This window comes from Cariama cristata, unplaced genomic scaffold, assembly GCF_000690535.1.
Source record: "Cariama cristata isolate BGI_N322 unplaced genomic scaffold, ASM69053v1 scaffold38414, whole genome shotgun sequence".
NCBI classification, from domain to species: Eukaryota; Metazoa; Chordata; class Aves; order Cariamiformes; family Cariamidae; genus Cariama; species Cariama cristata.
The window spans coordinates 2,451-21,981 of NW_009614263.1; the positions used below are offsets into that span (position 1 = coordinate 2,451).

A 19,531-nucleotide genomic window follows, 5' to 3' on the forward strand; every position below is an offset into this window, starting at 1 on the left:
ATGGTGAAATGACTTGTTGAATAGGAAGCCAGGGTTCTCAGCACCTTTGTGGGGCTCGGTCCCTCATTAAACAGCAAGTGCCAGGAAAAAAGAAGGCTACAAATTTCGACTGGCTGGTTTAATTCAGCTCAGTGCTTTAAATACAATTAAGTAAGTGCAACACTTATGAGTAGAGCCACAAAATCTACAAGAGGACATCTGTGCAAGCAAAATGGGATTTTTTTTTTTATATGTAAGAGAGGGACAATTGGATATTTTCCAGACAGTTTAAAAAGATGAAAAATGTGCATGAGGAGACTTTCCCCACACATATTTCTAGCTAGTGCTTTTCTCAAGTGTACATCCTACTTTTGTAAATAACTAAAACTTAAAAAAGAAAGAAAGAAAATTTAAATACATTGTAACTTGTTTATGCAGAGAGAGGAGGGGTTGCTTAACAAAAAGTGGGGCTTTATTGGGTAGGGAGAGAAAACATTTATTTAGAGAAGAGCCAACAATACCTTTTTTCTATACATGAAATGCAATTCATACTTCACAGACTATATTACAAGGGTGTTCCTTCTATCTTTCACATACCTGCTCGCCTGCCTAGTGACACAAACAAGGCACGCCATGATGTCAATACCAGCAGCACCCTTGCAGGTGGAAACATTCTACTGTTTACCGCCAAAGCAGCTCAGAACCCTCTGGCTGGGGGGTTCTGTCCCACCCCAGCTGTCTGTGAAGGCATCTGAGATGGGCCCCTCCATCTTTAGTTGAATTTAGTCTTCCCAAAAGTGTCAAATCATATCAGGAAGTCAAAAAAAAATCTGGTGTAAGAGCCCTACACTCAGGGTGTTAAGAGAGAAGGCTTGGCCACACCTGCCTGTTGTGTCCTCGTCCACGTGGTGCATCCTGCTCCTGGTTAACAGTTTTGGCAAGGGAGGTTTGCAAGAAGCATCAAGTAAGGAAAGGGCTTTCAGCTACGTGACTACAAAAGCTCCAAGTTATATTACTACAGATTTTTGGTGAGCCAAGATTTTCGGTAAAGATTTTAGTACTTATTTTAGAAAACCGAGTTGCAATGCATGCTATCAAAATGAAAAATCTTTTCTTCTGGGAGAAGATAGCTGAACTTTTTGATTCTCTTGTTACTTTTACTGTCCAGCTGATTTGTGCTTTGTTGCTGTCGTGGCTCATGCAGCTCCAGTAATGCAGCTGTTGAGGCTCAATCTGTGCCAGAGGAGTTTTAACTCATGTGGAAACGATGCTCCCCTCGAGTTATGTGGGAAGAGAATTCGTACCTGTCCTGGCTATGGTAGCCACACATGTTGCATTCAAAAGGATCACGGAACCCGTGGCAGCCCATATGGATAGTATACATCACGTGATCCAAGAAAAGGACTCGACAATGTTCGCACTTGTAAACTTTTACTTGCTCCCCATTGCTGCTGATCACTTTGAAAGCATCCTGGGAATTGTCAGTACCTGCCCTCAAGACGTCGTATTGCCTGTTTTCTTCTTTTATAGAGATGCCATTTCTTGCATGGGGTCCTATGTGGTTTGTCAGGTAAATTAAACCACTGCGTTCCTCGTTATTGCTCTCTGTATCTGTTGAGTCTTGGCAGCTGTTGCTGGGAGAGGCATCTCGTTCGGAGGAGACAGATTTGGCTTTGGAAAGCAGCAACAAGTTTTCCACTGCGCTGTCCTGAGCTGTATGGTTGGAGCGAGCCTGGTTGTCCCCGAGAGGTTTGTGGAGCTGATACATGGGGCTGATGACGGGCACCACCTCAGAACCACCTGGTGGTGTCTGGACAAGGGGACGCAAGGACTCTGCCCCCAGGTAACTGATGGCGTTATTAATGGCCTGGTCTATAACATGTGTCTGCATTATCTCATTCTCCTTCTCGTAGTTGGTGGTGGCATCGTATGGAAGATCTGGCAGACATTTCTCACCTGCAGTGAAAAACAGCCAGGAGTTAGAGGGCTGTTTTCTACATAACTGAGGAACTGAACATCATGGATTAATAAAACAGCAACATGGAAGAAAAGAGCTGATCAAATCCACCTCTGAAATTCACCTGAGGTATTATTCATAGTACTCTAATACAGCTGGTCAGAAGAATGGTTGGTTGGTGGGGTTTTTTTACCCTACAATATAATTTGAGGTCTTTGGAAAAGCAAATGGATGAAAACAGATTCTGGAAATAATTATGTGGGGACTCGTGGGAGCTACAGGTCGAGTGCTTTATCCTCTCTTTCTCCTTTCTAACTGGAGTTCCTCATCTGCCTCCCACAATGAGCTGAGACCCGCCTTTGTGGGTAGTGAAGGCAGCCTACCAGCACCGTTTCAGCGAGCCTGGCCTTTGTGCTTCAGAGCATGATGCGTGTTATCAATATTTTCCCCTAAAATATTACAATTTTAGACTGGACATTGTATGTTTTGGTTTTAGACCTTCAGTTTCTTACAAATAACCCAAATCAGCAATGTGGTCATATGTCATTTTGGAGAAAAATCAACCAAAACAACTTTTCACATTGCCACCATCCCCCCACCCCCGCCCGGTTTTTTAAATAAGCCATGTTAGACACGTTAGCAGAAGCTATTCATGTTCCTAGAAATTTTGTGTCAAAAAGTTATCATCTACAGGAGCAGCTAAGAACTACAGAAAAAATTTAAGCTCGTTTGTAGCTGGAGTATATATATATATATAAGGTAAAAAGCCTTATATAGAGAAAGATTACTTGTTACTTGTAACTTCGACTCCAATTTGGGGGGCCAAAAATAAGGGGAGACTCAATTTTTTTAAAACCAGACTGCACTAATGTATCTCTAGCCGAATACCCTAGTGTTTAACACTGAGTTTCACTGCAATGTCTCAAAATTCCTGGACAGATAGGACTAAGCAAAACATAGAAGGTAAAAGATAGGAGTGGGAGAAACTACTTAAATGCACAAATGCTGATTTTATGAACCTGAACATTCTTCTCAAACAGTGTAAACCATCAACATTATTATTGGGCCCCTAATACGTTTGTGCAAATGCAAAGAAGTAAAAAATTCCCACAGTTCCTAGGGACTACCAATAACACATTGTTTACAGTCTGGATGGATTTTCTAGCTCTGCAGATCTTGGGAAATTCACTGAAACCACAAATATCTCTATGAGGTGCTGTCACCGTTTCCTAATCAACGTGACATATGCTGGCAGGCCTTGGAAAGTCCTAATATGTCTAAAAGAAATGCTAATAGGAGCATGGAAAATTTACCAGAAGATCTGCAAATTAATTTATCAACAATTTCCCACCCCGTTTCTACTCAAATTGACTATTCAAAGTCAGTGAAGGGCCCAGAAAACTTCGAGCATGACACTATTGCAATGATGAGGCTAAAGTGTAGAAAGTCCTGCTGTCTACATTTTCCACAAGATCTGATTTCATGCTAGTTTGTCCCTGCCCTGCAAGCTGAGGAAGGAACACTCTGAGTTCCTATAAGGGATGTAGGGTACAGACACTTTCTAGCTGCACTGCATGAGCTTCTGCTTCCTTTTCCTATTATTCTGTCAATTTAAACATCCCTCTGCTAGGGTGCATTCTTTTTTCTTCCAGATTTATCCTTTTTAATGCTATAGTTTTCAGGCAGAGTGTGAGGCTTAAGATTTAGAATAGGCGTTGTGAAAGACTCTTGAATTAAATACAGAAAAACTCTCCTAATATGAATGTATACCCTGGACACAAAAAGGAAAAAATGAGATCAAAATTGTTTATATTCCATGGGCACTGTATACCACTGAAAAGTGGGACTGGTCTTCATTATACTCAAAATTTTGGGCATCCAGAAGGCATGATTTTAATAACTGTTTCCTGGGTAGTATTTGCTTTATGTAGCATAACTAGTTGGTACTTGGACTGAGAGGATCAAGTGCTCAGAAGAAAAATTTGTTTCCAAGCAGAGTGCCTGAAACAGACACAAACTTGAGGAAGGCAGGTATCATTTCTGTATCTGGGCAATGCAGGTAATACTTGCACTCATTAAAAATAATAGCTCATTTCCGTGGTTATTAGAGCATAAGTAAATTAAACTGCTAATGGGTTGATGCACTTCAAGCTTTGCACTGCTCAAGGTTCTGCAGCAGGTACCTAAATAGTAAAAATGCACTCAGTGCATGCCGGCACTTTTTTTAATTCCCCCCCCCCTTTTTTTTTTTGGATGTGTGTGTGGGTTTGTTTTTTTTTTTGTTTTTCATTTTTAACTCCTCTTTCTTTTCTGCCTATTGTTTTAACATGATAAACATGTGTCAACCTTGCCTGCAGTTCATGCTGTCTGATTTGGATGGTCCAGTTCTGCTTTCAGGTCTGGGAGCTATTCCAGTTTGGAATACAGAGAGAATTTCACAGATAACTGGATTAATTTGGTGAACAATCTCACTTTTGAAAGGTAATGAATTTAGCCTTGAGAAAAAGGAGTGAAGTGGCACACAGTCTTTCCCTTATGCAAAGGATGCCATTTGCTCCTTCTCCCTGGAATTCAGCACGGGGAATGGGATGACACGGTAATCTACAGGAGCAATAAACATGTTTTATTACCCAAAAGCTCTCCTGACCAGCCGGCCCAACCTTGTGTTAATCAGAAATGTACCTATTACATGGAGCAGCAGGTGAGGATTGGAAAGGAACGGATTTGGGGGCATTTTCTTGTCAGAAAAATGTGTCCTTTTGAAGGTTAGTAGATTTCCATAAATATCTCCTGTCAGTAGGTTGTCTTCCTACACCGCACCCTGAATAACTAACTGACAGGAAACTCTGCCCTCCTAAAAATCTTAGTTAACTGGCTGTCTTTACTGTTTCTCAGGGTGAAGAGAGAAAAGGAGAACAAAAAAGCTAGTCAACACCCACAGATACATCACGTATAGGATACTTGCTAGTACCTTTTAAACTTTAACATTTCTAGTCTTCCTGGAGCTTTCACAGAATTAGTATTTTGCCAAATGTGATTGGTTACTAGAGTGTCTAAACGAATCAGGTTTGCCTCAAATAGTTGATACATTTTTGGTAACTACCTCTACTACAACTTTTGTCCTTTTATAAGCATTAGCATTTCTTATCCTTGACTACCTCCTGGAATTGTTGCCTTTGGACTTGAAAACAATCTTGGACTCTCATTTCAAACCTTTTGTTGTACCTCCTGATATAGCTGAGATTCCCCTTTCCTTGTCTCAGAAATACTAATTTTCCTTTCACCCTTGTGTCCTTATTGAAGAAGGTATATTTGGAATTTCTGTCCCATAGACAGGTCTTTTTTTGCCTTGACTTTTGACTGAAGACCTTCTTGATGTGTCTTTTGTTTCAGAGACTTTAGTTTTATCTGATTGTCTCCTATAGAATAATATTATAAATGAATGTGCAGAGAATTATAAAAGAATCTAACTAGATATGAGCATATGCTGTCCTCTGATCTCCCATGTTTTTATTTATTTAAGACTAACACTACATACCTGACAAAATATTGTCTGTGGGTCTAACAAAACTGATGTAACCACTACTTGGTACCAGCTTACCAAACAGAACAATATAGGTGTAGCCTCCATTTTTTTCATTGTTAAGACAAAAACTACCTGGTGCAAATGGGCATGAAGTTTTTGCATCATTTATAGAATGTACCCTAAAATCTTTTAATTTAGATATTATTCTCAGACATATGTTTATTTATTTCCATAATCATTTTGGGCTGTAAAAGTATACAGACTTTATGAAGGAGTGAAGAATATTATCCAGCCTATGCTCAACTATTCACAAATGCTTTCACAAACACCAACATGCCTAGATCTGGATGTTATCCAAGAAGTTAATAAAATAACCCTGAAAGTGTGTTCAAATGCTTTCCCAATAGGAAACTTCTATTCCTATCTTCAGGTTCTTAAGGCAGCTTCAAGAGCTTGTCCAGATCTTGTAATGATCTGGTTCATAAGCATTACAAAAAGACAGGAAAAAGACTTAAAATCGATCTCCAGATGTGGACAATTAAACATGCAGAAATGTATGCTGGAGAAGCTTGGTGTTTTGTTTTGTTTTGTTTTTTTTTTTCCTCAACACATCACTGTATCTGCTTCTATAGAGATATTGCTAATTTAGTAAAACAAGTAAAATCATAAAGCAAAAGTAAAAATCCTGTGAGATGTTGTTTCGGGTTTTGTTTTGTTTTATTTTTTAGGAGACAGCAAACGTTTAACTCTTACCAACAAATTTCTGAGGCATAGAGCTCTTACGTTTGGCGACGTTACTTGCTAGTCTATCCAGCACGAGGGATCTTTCTGACCCTATCTTGCACAGGTCTTCAGCCATTTCACTCTGGTTAGTTTCCTCTTTTATGACTGAAATCAAATGACATCAGAAGGGTTAGGCACACTTGTTCCATTTTAATGGAACTATTGTCTTCAGGTTATTGTTTCTCAGCTAATGTCTTTTAGCTCCTAACCAGCTGGAAGGGAGAGCTCACCACTGCAGCCACAGGACAATTCTGACTCTTGGCAACAAAGTCCCTCACGCTGATTAATCTATGTACGTGTTCATGTTTCCCTCATTTAGGATACGAAAATGAGATTGCAACTGCAAGGCATCTGCCTGTATGTAACATAATCACTCCACCCTTGTTCTACAGCCACACTGCATTTCCATGAATAAATGAGGTCCTAACATTATACTGGACACAGAGCTGTTCATCTTTTCACCCTCCCGCTGTAAACCCCACGGTCCCTCGGCACCTCTCCCAGTGGAACTGCCTCTATGATCGTTGCTCCTTTAGCAGGAAAACGCACAAACTTCTCAATTCCAGCACTGGAAGACGTATTCGCAAGCTACACCAACCCTTCTCCCTACCCCCTGTTTTCCCCCTAGTAAATATTTCTATACTTCCTTGATGCAATTTCAGACTTTAAATAATAATTTAAGTTGCTAAAGCCACATCTATAGTGGAGCACTGATTTCCAATACTCAATCTGTTTCCCAACCTCCTGCTGCCGCTGAGAAAGGAGCTTAGCTGTGAGGTTCTAGGAAAGGAAGACTATTTCACTTTCACTGCATTTTACTTCAGTACTTTCCTGCAGAAACAGAAGGGATGTATGAAAATGCACTGTCAAAACAATGACTATGAAAAATGTATGGAAAGGTATTTCTGACTTCCAACATCTAAAGGAAAGGTGACATGCAACAAGATCACAGCACAACTAGTTTTTTTTTTTTTCTTTTTCGGCAAGGGAGGTCAGAGACAGGAGAGAAAGGGGTTAATTTTACTTTTACCTGGTACTAGGATATGGATATTTTTCCTGAACTTGTGAGTTGCTATTAAAGGGAGAAGCAAAAGTGATTTTTAGACTTTGACTCTGCAAGTTATTTCAATTAGGTGCACCACTCTGCTACATTTTGCCTTCTGTGCCTGCTGAGAATTTGTTTTATCACTGGATTTACTGGTTCACAGAACCTATTACTCTGGTACCTGAGTGTTTCTTAATAGTTGAGAAAATGCCATTCCTATGCAAAGTTATTTTGGCAATATACCACTGCCATAAAAGGATGATTGTGAAAGTTTCATTGTTCCTGAAAGATGCAAAACTAGGGTCTGGTGGATAACTGAAGGAGCAGGTGAAGTGTCCTAGACAACAATGCTCCACGATACCAAACTGAAGTGTAAAAAGCTGCTTCTTGAGTCCCTGCTGCAGCAGCACATGCTGCAGGGACATTGACAAGGTGTTTCATGGAATTATGCCCCAGCCCCACAAGACACTAAAGATTGTGACCAGTGCAAGATATGAGCAGAATTTGGTCATGAAGGTGAAGAAGAGTAAAGGGCATTGATGGTACCTAGTTGTCACTGAACAAGCACATGCCAGCATCTTGTGCCGGCTAAGGCTTCCAGATCCCACTTCAGGAAGAGACTTACAGAGAATGTTTTAAAGGAGTCCGTTCATCAGGGAAACAGAAGATTGAATTTTTAGTTAAAAGTTGAAATGATCAAGAAGTATCTGCTTAGGATATAATAACATTCAATTTCTAATCAATTCAAGAGAGGGTAAGTTGTGTATTCAACTTTCAAAGTTTTAAAACTGCTACTAAAAAAAAAAAAAAGGGCAAATTGAATTATGTACTAATCTCTAGTCTTTGCAACTGAACCCCCCTGAAATTTGCTACCAACCTCATAATTATTTTTCTGTAATTTGGTGTCTCTGAACTGAAAAAAAAAATCATTTTATCTTTCCAAATGAAAATCCACAAGTGATTGAAGAATTGTAATTGACTCTTTTTAAACTTCATAAACTATTTCTTCTGTTATTTTATATAGGCCTGCTAAGGCTTCAGCACACTTCCATTCAGCTCAGATGCAAAACTCCAAATAATATCTCTAAGAGAAAACTTCACATGGTCTGTGAGATTCTAGTCCTCTAAAATAAGAATTTTGCCATTAAATTCAGCAAGTTCCTAATTTCGTGCTGTATCTCCTTCTCTTAAAGAAAGCAAACAAAAGTTAAAATATAAATACAATCTCTTGGTCCCCTCCTTAATCCTCTCTGCTGAATCTTTCCCTTATTTAAGTACTTTCTTAATTACATTTGTTAGATTTACAAGCTGATGGAAAGCTTCTACCAGTTTAGATCCTTTCAACTGACATTTTTAGTATGTATACTGCACAAAGTATTTTAAAAATGCTGTAAAAAGCCATCCCACTGTAGCAGAATGTCAAATCAGATACCCTGGCAGATTTTTGTACCAACTCTTTTGAGTCTGGAAAAAAAAGAGGGTCTGAATTATGGCTCTAATAGCTCCATATCACACCATGAAATATCATAAGAACAGCAGTAGTACAGCTACTTGCTTTTCTAGATGTAATGTAGAATGCACTAACATACTCAGGTTCTGTCCAGATATGAAATATTAAATGAGGCAGCATTCCAAATAGGTCAGAGAGAACCTGCCATTTTTGTCATTTGGCAAACCAAATAACATACACTGACAGGATCAAAAAGGTATGCAAGAAATGTAACTTACTGGATAGGCTTAAACTCCACCACAGATCTTATATTCTCTATCTAAATCTGCACATGCAAGGGGATTTTGTATGGTTATTTACTGTGATCAATCCCATACAGATCTTTAGGATCTTTGTTGAAAAAAAATCCAAACCCCAATATCTGCTTGCTATATTTCTGGGCATAGTTTTAGATTTGATATTCTCCAAGAAATGGACTTTACCTTCATCATAAGATTGGTCTCTCAGAGAAGCACAACAGCTCCTCACCTCCCCCAGTTTTCCTTTAAAGGAGGTTGGGAAGAAGGCTGTCAACAAATTATTAGCCTTTCTGGCTAATCTTTCAGTCTCAGTCAAACTGGAAAATGAAATGTCTTTGGCTTCTTGTCCTCTTGCTTGGAAGAGTGAGATCAAAGAGAGATGGCTCATCCTTGTTAGATGAGTTGGTCCCAGTGGTCAAGTAAGGCCCTTAAGCTGTGCCTGGGAAAGGCAGGAGGTGTGCAAGGCAGAAGATTCTGCAGCCCTACCTAGAACACTGATATTAAGTCTTTATTACAAATACATGCACAAGAGTACTGTGATATAGGACTCCAAGCAAAAGGGAAAGGTGGTGAGATGATGCAGTCATACTGTCTTGAGATGGTGAACTGAAATTTTCCACCTCTTGCAAGTGTTTTGCTACATGCCTGAGTGTAGCTAAACAAAACAGCCAAATATTTATCAAATATAGAATAAATCCAGATGCAATATCATACATATGGGGGGTGTGTGTGTCTCCCCAGTGCAAAAGTTGCCACAAATGGTACTACTGTTCCTTTTGCACTCCTTTTTCTGCGTACGTGACAGGACAGCATTAATCCCCAAACGGACACGTTTATTACCTGAGTAAAGGCTGCTTGAGATATTCATGGTTTGCAGGTAGTTATGACAGCGTTCCTTATGTTCTTCCAAAGAGCTGCGCTGCTTATAGCTGCGACCACAGTATCCACATTTGTGAGGTTTGCCAACTGGAGAAAACACAATTAATTCAGAGACTCAGATGAGGTACTCAACAGCATATTAATAATGGTAAGAACAACAGGAAAAAAGCCCAACCCAAAAATAAACGCAGGCAGTGGTGAACTGAAGAAAGATTTTGTCAACTTAAAAAAAAAACCAACTCCTAAACTAATGGAAAACTAGTTGTATATCTTTACATCAACAGGCCAATTCTGTGGGTGCTGCAAGCTGATTTCAGGTGAATCACATCAGATAAGGACTGTGACATTAAATCTTCAAAACTGGCATCTACACAAGTTAGAAGCCTTCAAAGGTCTGAGTGTAGTTGCTTCAGTGCCTAGCTCCCACAGACACTGCCAATGGGGGAACTGGTGCTATATGTAGAGACTCCTGCCCACGGCTGGATGTCACTTCTGATGTAACCAGCACCAGCTCAACCCTTTCGGGACAATGTTAGATTTCACATGTTTTCTGCTTCTGGAAATTCAAGACAAATGGTATGACAATTTTTTTTTTTTCCGTATTACACCAATCCAGATGTAGGTAGTTCCAGGAATTTGGCAGTAACAATACAGTTTCATGGACTTCGGGACCTGAATTTTCTGTCTTAGCATGACAAGACTGTCACCTTATATGTGATTTCACAATTTTAGATGATTACACAGGTTAGCTTTTGAATTTTATTTACAAATTCTCAGGTGAAAATCAGACTCAGACATCCAACTTGTTTTATAATGTATTGATGTCAATTTGCCAATTGCAGGAACTAATGACAATCTATAGTTTATGCATTGTCTCTTTAGATATGGACTCCTCAGAATTTGCCAAAAGTGTCTAGGTGTAATTTCCTGTATATCTGAAAAATTATTTTTAAAATTGTGCAACCATGAAAATCACTAACAACAAGGGAGACAGAGGCAAAATAGTATTTTAAAGATGTGCTTTCCTGAATTGGACCAGGATCGAACAGGAGAAGTAGAAATTATTTTGGACATCTGGGACCAACACTAAGGATCTTATTATTTAATGTGTGTGCTAGAGAAGAACTTCCTTAGTTTTGTGCAACACAAAAATGTCACTTTGAGAGCTCCTCTTCTGCTACCCAGAACTTGGTTCCAAAGCCAACTTTCCCAAATAAAGTTACCAGTGTCAGTTCCAGCAGTGTGTTTTGGAGGTCTCCTATCCAAATAACAATTTGCATTTCCAGCTTAGTTTGGGAAACTAGATGAGAAAACACTCTGCTTTTAAAGGCACTTTAAAGGTGCTGAATTGGTTTTGCTTCACAGAAGGTATGTGTCTATAGCTTTTGTCAAACAGTGAGAGGTTTGTGGTAATGGAAAAGTGCAGTTATTCAAAAATATTTATTCAGATCTCCATACCGTTGAGACAAAACACTGAAAAACTCTAGCAGAGTCCTCTTTTTTTGAAGATTATTATCTTTCTCTCTCCCACCCTCTCCCTCCTCCCCACCCTTTCTCTTTCAAAGCATTTGTAATAAAAAGGTGCAACAAATAACTGCTGCTAAATGCTGTAGGTGGTATTCACTCCTTAGCTTGAGAATAACTACTAGACTGGAGGTTTTTGAGACTTTGCGAGTTAAAACCTACTGTCTTTAGACCTTATATTATCTCTATATGTGGATAAATGCCATCCAAACCCTAAAACATTCATCAGCTTTAATTCACGTTCATAGTTCCATGAAATGGATTACTCACATGAAGCTTGTGAGATGAAACCCTAATACAGAAATTTCTAATAAGTCAAGAAGTATGGGAAAAAAACAGTTCTTCTGGTGAAGTGTCATGAGTGTGAGATGTGTTTAGTCATTTCTTTGCTGCTAAAACACTGCGGCCAGCTCACAGCTTGGTTAACCCCAACATAGGGCTACTCGCCTCCCCAGGGTGAGAAGACCTCTCAGGCTCGGTGGCCACAAATGCCCCCATCTCCTCAACGGGTGCAGTGACGAGCGTCCCTGGAGGGTCCCACACCTTCACTTACCCGAGTGAGTCCTCAAGTGTCCTGTGAGGGCATCCCTGCGACGGCAGGCGTAGTTACACAGGTGACACTTGAAGGGCTTTTCACCCGAGTGCAACTTTATGTGGCGCAGAAGGTTGCCCTTCTGTGTAAAGGAGGCTCCACACTGATTGCACTGGAAAGGGCGTTCTCCTATGGGGAGAAGGAGAAAATGTGTGAGAACAAAAAATCTTACGCGGTAACAAGAGAAAGATTTCAGTGAGAAAGTTGTTTTCTCACTGCTGTTCTGTGACTTCCACCGGCTGCAGGTTTGATATAACATGAGGCTTTCAGACTAAACCTGCCAGTTTCTTAATGCTTCACTGGCTGGGTCAATTTGATCTGAAAATCTAATTTTTTTTTTCTAAATCAGAATGGCACATCACAATGCAAATTCAAACTCATTTAAATAAAGTGACTGCAACATTTTGTGTTGAAGAGCCACTCTTCCTGATCAGCAGTTTTGGAATAAACCAATATCCAATTTTGCATGTTGTGGCATTTGGTGGGGTTTTTAATGTGGCTTTTTTCAAAGGGTCTTTAAAATATGCCACTGAAGCAGCAAAATAAAAAGGAAACTCATTAAAAATGCATTTCAGGATCACAAGTTCATTTCAGCGTTACATTCTTATATTTAAATGAAAGGCACTTCATTATAACAGTTATAATAACTTCTTTTCATTTACATTTTCCCTGTATTTTCCCTTTCAATTTCTTCTCCATTACCTGTCTGTCCCTAAGCAGCCAAATCAGGAAAGAGACAGAGAAAGAGAGAGAGTGAGTAAAATCACAGAAGTTAAGACAGTGCAAAGGAAGCCCTGTACTTCCATGCCAAAGTCCCAACCCTTCTCTAGGTAAGGTATGAAGAGATGAGCTGTGCAAATGGGCCCTGCTGGTCTGCCCTTTGGACAGACACAGGGAAAATCTTGAAGAGACACAGCCTGGATTTGTCTGAACCGGTGCCTCTTATCAAGGAACCGAACCAACTAGCCTTTGCAAAAATTAATATGGCTGTTGTTTGCTTTTTTGTGCTGATTGAAATCAATACGCTTATTTATTCACTTAGCTATTTTTTAAAAATTTAAGATAGATGAAGGCTTTTCTTAAGTCAGTGCAAAATAAAATACGTTTCCAGTTGTACCAGATAGGAGTGAAGGAAAATTTATACACGATAGCACTCCAGCAGCAGGAACCGCTCCTGCATGCCCATTTCTCCTTGGCCCTCGACTAAGTCAATCCGGCCTTTGAAACTCATTTGCTGAATTCTGTTTCTCTTAGGCATAAATGTAATCTGCCATAGTAATTATAATGCTTCGACAATATTAGAAACAGTCCAGAGATGACCTGTTCTTAGTTTTTATTTTCTTTATATAACAATAATACTGAATTTAAAATATCATTGCTGAAAATAAAATATTAAAAAAAAATACAAGTTAAAGAATTTCTTTCTTCTCTCTCACTTAACTGCCATGTATTATTTTGCACATCTAGGACCAACTTGTATGTCCATACATGTGCATCTGTGTGCAGCATGATAATTTTTGACTTTTGGGTAACACAGTAGAGCAGCTGAAAATCAATTAGACAGCAGCACTGTCCCAACCTCAAAATCTGCAAACTCTACCATCAGGGCTGGCAGCTTTAGCATTCAGCAAACAGTAAAATGACTCTACTTTATGGCAAGATATTTTCATTGGTCAAACAGCTTCAAGCAGGTCAGCATAGTCCCTGTCAAGCCAAATGAGCTCACTTTCTTTGTCCAACAAGTAGCCGTGTTCATCTAAACTATATCTGCAACTGGTTCACCTGGGGCGGCCCACAAAAATGCCAGCATTAGCCTTACAGAATTTTGCAACGTACTTCATAAGCCATGCACAGTAGTTGTTAGGGGAAAAAGAAAACGGGTAAGAGTCTATCTGCTTTACCTCTTAATCTTTGGGGCAGTTACTCAGTGTGGAAGGTATTTTTCAGAAATGGACTGAAACAGTGATGAAGAAGTCTTGTTTGTCACGGGGAACACAAATTGAGAAGAAATGGTTAATTCTTACTAAACAGCTTTTCTAGCATTCATTCTGTTATTTTTACTCAGAGGAGCGTAAGAGGAGAAAACGAGGATTGTAAAAGTACTCCAGGAATAAAATGCAAAGCAAAAAAAGAATGAAATGTATCTCCAGCCTACAGCTCTGCAGTTGCAGGGCAAAATCTTGCACCGGGTGGAGAAGACGGATGGAGCATTTCAAATGAGACTGCTGCATACCAAATATTTCTACAAAAGTTACAGTGGTATCAAATGTAAGGGAACCTGCACTCATGTTACTGTATAAGGGAAATGACACCACCACCAAAAGACCTTAAACTACGTGTAGCTTGGCCAGCCCTTGGTTGTCCATGCTGCAACCACCGGTGTGGGGAACGCCTGGCTTGTGAGCCCAGCAAAGCTCCCAGCCCTGCTAGGATGGAGATGGTTGCTGATGGAAGGTTACTGGATGTGGCACTATCTCCCCAAAACTGGGAAGAGACAGGACGGAAAGAAAAAATGCATAATGCATCTTTTGTTTAAATAGTCAGCTTTGTGTGTTATTTTCTTGCCAGTTCTGAGCAGCACATGCCTATACTGGGTGGATTTCACCGCACGGTGTGTAGCTATGGACAAACACGGGCCCAGGAGCAGAAACTGCAATGGGACCCTGAATTGAATCAAACACCTTTGCAGTGATTTGCAAGCCTTAATGGCAGCACAGGCCCTGGATTACTTATTAAGTGAAAAATACTTATCATCTTAATTGAAATGTTTCTCATTTCTTAAACAATATAATGACAAAGTCACCTAATACTCAGAGATGTGCATTGCTCTCTCCTTTTTTTTTTAATACTCATTCTTCAATGGGCATTAGTTTTCTGAATAAATTTGAGACATTCAGACCCAACTAACAAGACATAAGTGAACTAACTGGTGACTGAAATTAAAGGAGTGTACATATAAGGAGGAAATATATACACCTATGCACACACACACATATATATGCACATATATACGCACATATATACTTATGCACACATCACACACATATGTACACACTGAGCAAGCGAAGTCTGAATCTATACCCTGAGGTCTCAGAACCAGGGAGCAGGAGGGGGTTTCCTCTCTCTTTTCTAGATCTCCTTTTTCCTAAACACCAAGCAAGACAGCAGCAAGCTGGAGAAAATCAAAGTACTGAAAGCCTTAGGGAAGCGGAGTGAGGAGAGTCAGGCATCAGTGTGCGGGATTTGCTCTGCAGGCGAGAGCAACAGGTAAGGTGCGAGAAGCAGCCAGTGCTGTACAGCTGCCTGGAGACAGGAGGGGACTGAAGTACCAGGTGCTGCTCTGCATATCTGCACTTGGCAGGTGTATTCATTAAAAGTAATTATGCCTTTTATCAGGTCAGGCAGTCATTTTATTTTGGCACTTTAGTGTGCTAGAGTTTTGTTCACTTATCAAATATTTATTTAAGGAAACCTCACTGCATATGCAGGTTTTACATGAATTAGCAGCAAAGTAATTCATTTGCGAAGCTTATTCCTTCACCGGGCATGTATTGAAATGGGCTTCGGCACAGTCAGTTAAATGTCTGTAATAGTATATCCCATTTCTACTTTAATTTTCACAGCGCAGCTGAAAGAAAAAGCAGTCACCACTGTTTCTCCATCACATCCCTTTAATTTAAACTACCAGCTCCGAGTCTCCACTCCCTTGTCAGCCCCCGAAAAATTGCCTGAGCTCACCTGAAGACGCTGCTCAGGAGAGGAGCTGAGGGTGAGGTGGGAGGGAAAGCAAAGGCTTTCTTTGCATGGAAGGACTCAGGGGTGCAACTTCACATCCTTCAGTTTTATTAAGTGAAAAAAAGCGAGTCCTGCTCAGCGAAGTGCAGCTTGTGGGGTGCTTCCACTGTAGGTTTTAACTACATTCCCTGATGAAAAAGAGGGTCTGATTGGCAAGGGGAGGGCTCTGCAAAGGGCAGAGAAGTCTTGGAGTGGCAGCCCTTGCATGGTAGCACCCTGAGCACCCTTGGCAGGCACCTGAGTCCCTCTGCCAGGCAGGGAGTTTGGGCAGCTGGAGGTCTGTGCCAGGGAAACCAGCGAGCTGGTCCCAGGGGATGCTGCCACAGGGAACAGGCAGCCCGGCTCATCCTCCGGAGACTCGGCCTGCCGGGTACCAACCAGGGCACTAGAAACAACGGCAGCTCTGCCCGCCGCCCCCCTCAAACCCGGGGTGTCCTCACACAGGCCATTCAGCCCTGGTGCAAACACTGCCTCTAACATTCAGGGACCTGAAACAGCTCCTCCGAAGCAGCAACACCGTACTTTTAATTAAACAGCAGCCTTCTTAAGCACAGAGACTTCTACTTCTAAATGCATTTTAAGTTGCAACAATTTGTTTCAGCTACTACAGCATCCTCTTCAAGCCTATGGGTCTGTTTAAAAAGCCTCATGTCCAAGTCATTTCCCATACACCTTTTATCAACTTTTAAAGGCTCGCATTAGCTTTCGATTAAAAAAAGAGAAAACAATTGACCAACAAACACTTTATTATATCTAGGAAGTAGGCTTCAGCCTCTCTTCTGAGAACTAGTTGTGGCTTTTCCAAAAAAGATAATTATCTGCTCTTCCCTGACAGAGGTGTTTATCATATTGAATTGAAAAGCACTTTGAGGTAGGCAATGTGAGAGCATTGCTAACTACCACCAGCACTGCTTCTGAACGTGGCTACCCCACGTCACACTAACAGATCGCACCCTTCCAGAGCTTGAACAGCCACAGTTACAATGACAGACATTAGCACTGGGGGGGATGGATGACACTCAGGATCTTTTCATGGATCCTCTCCATTAAACTCTAAACCCACTTTGCTAATCTCACTCCTTAGCAATTCTGGGGGAATCATTTAAGCATGATTAGGGGGATGCAGAGGAAGAAAGTATCTATGTGTTCACTAGCACAACTATTTCAGTGGAATCTAACCATTGGACAGGTTGTTCTTACCTTAAAAATATTTTTAAATTCCCTCTCATTTGAATATTCATGCACATATACCTATTTATTTATTTATTTATTTTCAAAGTAACTTGTGCAGCACAACTGTACAGTTCAGTTCCTCTCCTTTGACTATGGATGACCTTAGAGTTTAGACTGGAAGCCTAATTTTTAGACAGCTTAAATCAGGTAAGATGAGACTCACCCTTGTCTTTACTTCTTCATTTGTTTCAGCCTCTTCATTTTTTGCACTCTTTGAGACTATTTAGAATTAGAAAATTGAGGCAAGAAGATTCACAGCACTGTAAAATGAAAAGCCACCCCTAGGGTGCACAACTTCTTTACGCATCTCTTTTCATGTCCCAGTGGAAATTCTTTAGTCCAGACTTGACCAGTGACAATACTTGGTTTTACTTCATGAAACATTTGACATAAAGTTAACCCCTTTTTTATAAAGACTGCCAGTACAGTTCCCTTAACGTTTATTTTGCCAATCACTTTCATAATCACTGATCCATAATGAGATTTGTTGCATTGTTGGAAATATTAGAACTGGGTCAATTTCAGAGTTAGGCACAAGTGGATTTTTCTTCAGCAACTCTTAGCAATTTCTTAGAAATTAAACATGATTTTGCTTTTCTTTTTTAAATTTGAAATTTTCACCTAGCTTCAAACCAAACAAACTGCACAATTTCTAGCTCAATAGATGAAGTTCCATCAAGAAGAAATCTCAATTTCTGTGCTGTCTGAAATGGCGTAACAAAATAACAGAGTTCCAAATGCCCAGCGATACTGCATTATCTTACAAGAAGAAACATGTGCATGATACAGCAAATAAGTCTCAGTTCCTAATATGTGGCTAATTCTTGTCAACTAAAGGAAAAACTATGGCAGGCCTTACCAGTGTGGCTTCGTTTGTGAACCATGAGCACATTGGGACCGATGCAAATTATCCCACAGATATCACATTTTAGCTTTCCGTTAGGAAGTCGAATGCCTCCAACTCCTGACATAGCCTTGCTGCCTGGGCCATTGTGTGAGCCATTCATTTTCTCTCCCGAGGTATCAAGCATTCGTAAATCCTCTGCACATTCTTCCCCATTCATTTCACAGGCACGCCCATTCTCTTCATCACTCTGAGTCTCTATTTTAATATTACCGGCTGAAAAAAACAATACAGGATGCCACTCAGTTTTGTTACAGAATAAATATGGTGGCAAAGAAACAATCACATCAAAGGAGATAACTTCTAAACAGCATGTACAACATACCTAAATTACAAAAGCTACAAACAATGCTACATTTCTATGGGCAATGTGATAAATTTGTAACACATGGAGCAATGAACAGTGAATATCAGTAAGACAAATACAAGGCATCCAGGGAGCTGGGAAACCAAACATTACAAGTCTGTTCCTAGGTGTCTTTAAGATTTTTGCATTTGTAATGTTCATTTTGACAATTCAGGCTAATTGGAATGAAACTTAAAATGAATCCACTTCACATGGATTTGCCCAAAACAATTGTGAAAGCAAGTAACTAACCAAAGACAATGGATGAAAATGAACTGAAAATGCAACATTCTCCAATTGGCAGGAAGATCCCAAATCCAAATATTTGGTTTGCAGTTATATGGAGTAAGCCAGGACAACGGGAAAGCAAAGAGTACAAACATTGATAAAGCAACGAGGGCGGGGAAGGATAGAAGGAAGAATTTAAGAGCAAGAACTAGCATTACAGAAAATTATAGGAGTGATAATTGTGTTTTTAGGACAGTAGGATTAGGATCGCTGAGTAACACGAGGGGATCTCTACAGCCATGAGCTACTATTAAAACCAGTCAAATCAACAAAGGTCGGTGGGAGAACTGTTTTGACTTTATGGGATAAGTCCTCTGTGTTATAATCCCATAGGTGACAATCACTAGCAGCTAGAAGAAGAATTCGGGTATAAATTTGGCATAGTCACACTACATGTGATAACACATAGGTTAGTAAATTTGATCTGATATGAACACAGTAAACCTAAACGTTATGGAAAAGGGCAAAGATTCAGATCAGTTAATGCCAGTATTCATTCTTCTTCTCTCCACAGGACTGTATGATGTTTTGTGTAGAATAAATAATCTTTACAGTTATTTCCCTCTTGTTTAATCTGATGATTTTGGTGAAAAAATAGTTCTTCATTAGGCTGAAAAGGACTATTTCATTGCCCCAAATCTTACTTTCCTTTCAGTGAAAAACCTCTTCCTTCACCTCATCCCACCCCAAAAAGGACAGCTTTTACTTTAGTGGCCAGCTGAGTACATGAGGTGTCTGTTTCACCCAATAAAGACCATGTCTTTTCCTTTTGTGGAACAGTAGTTTCATGGTAGCCTTGTTCATAAGTGGTGGTGTCGCAATGATATAATTAAGCTATGGGCAATAATCACCTCAAGAGATGAACAATATTGACATTCATTTGAAAATGAAGGTTTGACAAACACTTCTCTGCTACACCCTGCAATGTCCC

At 40.0% G+C, this 19,531-nt stretch overlaps 1 protein-coding gene across 1 annotated transcript; it reads right to left on the bottom strand.

Moving 5' to 3' along the window:
- Positions 1-800: 800 nt before the first annotated feature.
- Positions 801-18,182, bottom strand: IKZF1 (IKAROS family zinc finger 1 (Ikaros); the record flags this gene model as incomplete). Its single annotated transcript, XM_009699331.1, has 5 exons — positions 801-1,935; positions 6,216-6,350; positions 9,880-10,005; positions 11,996-12,163; positions 17,922-18,182. Coding segments are annotated over 5 exons (1,397 nt in total), but the record flags the coding sequence as incomplete, so codon positions are not given.
- Positions 18,183-19,531: the final 1,349 nt, after the last annotated feature.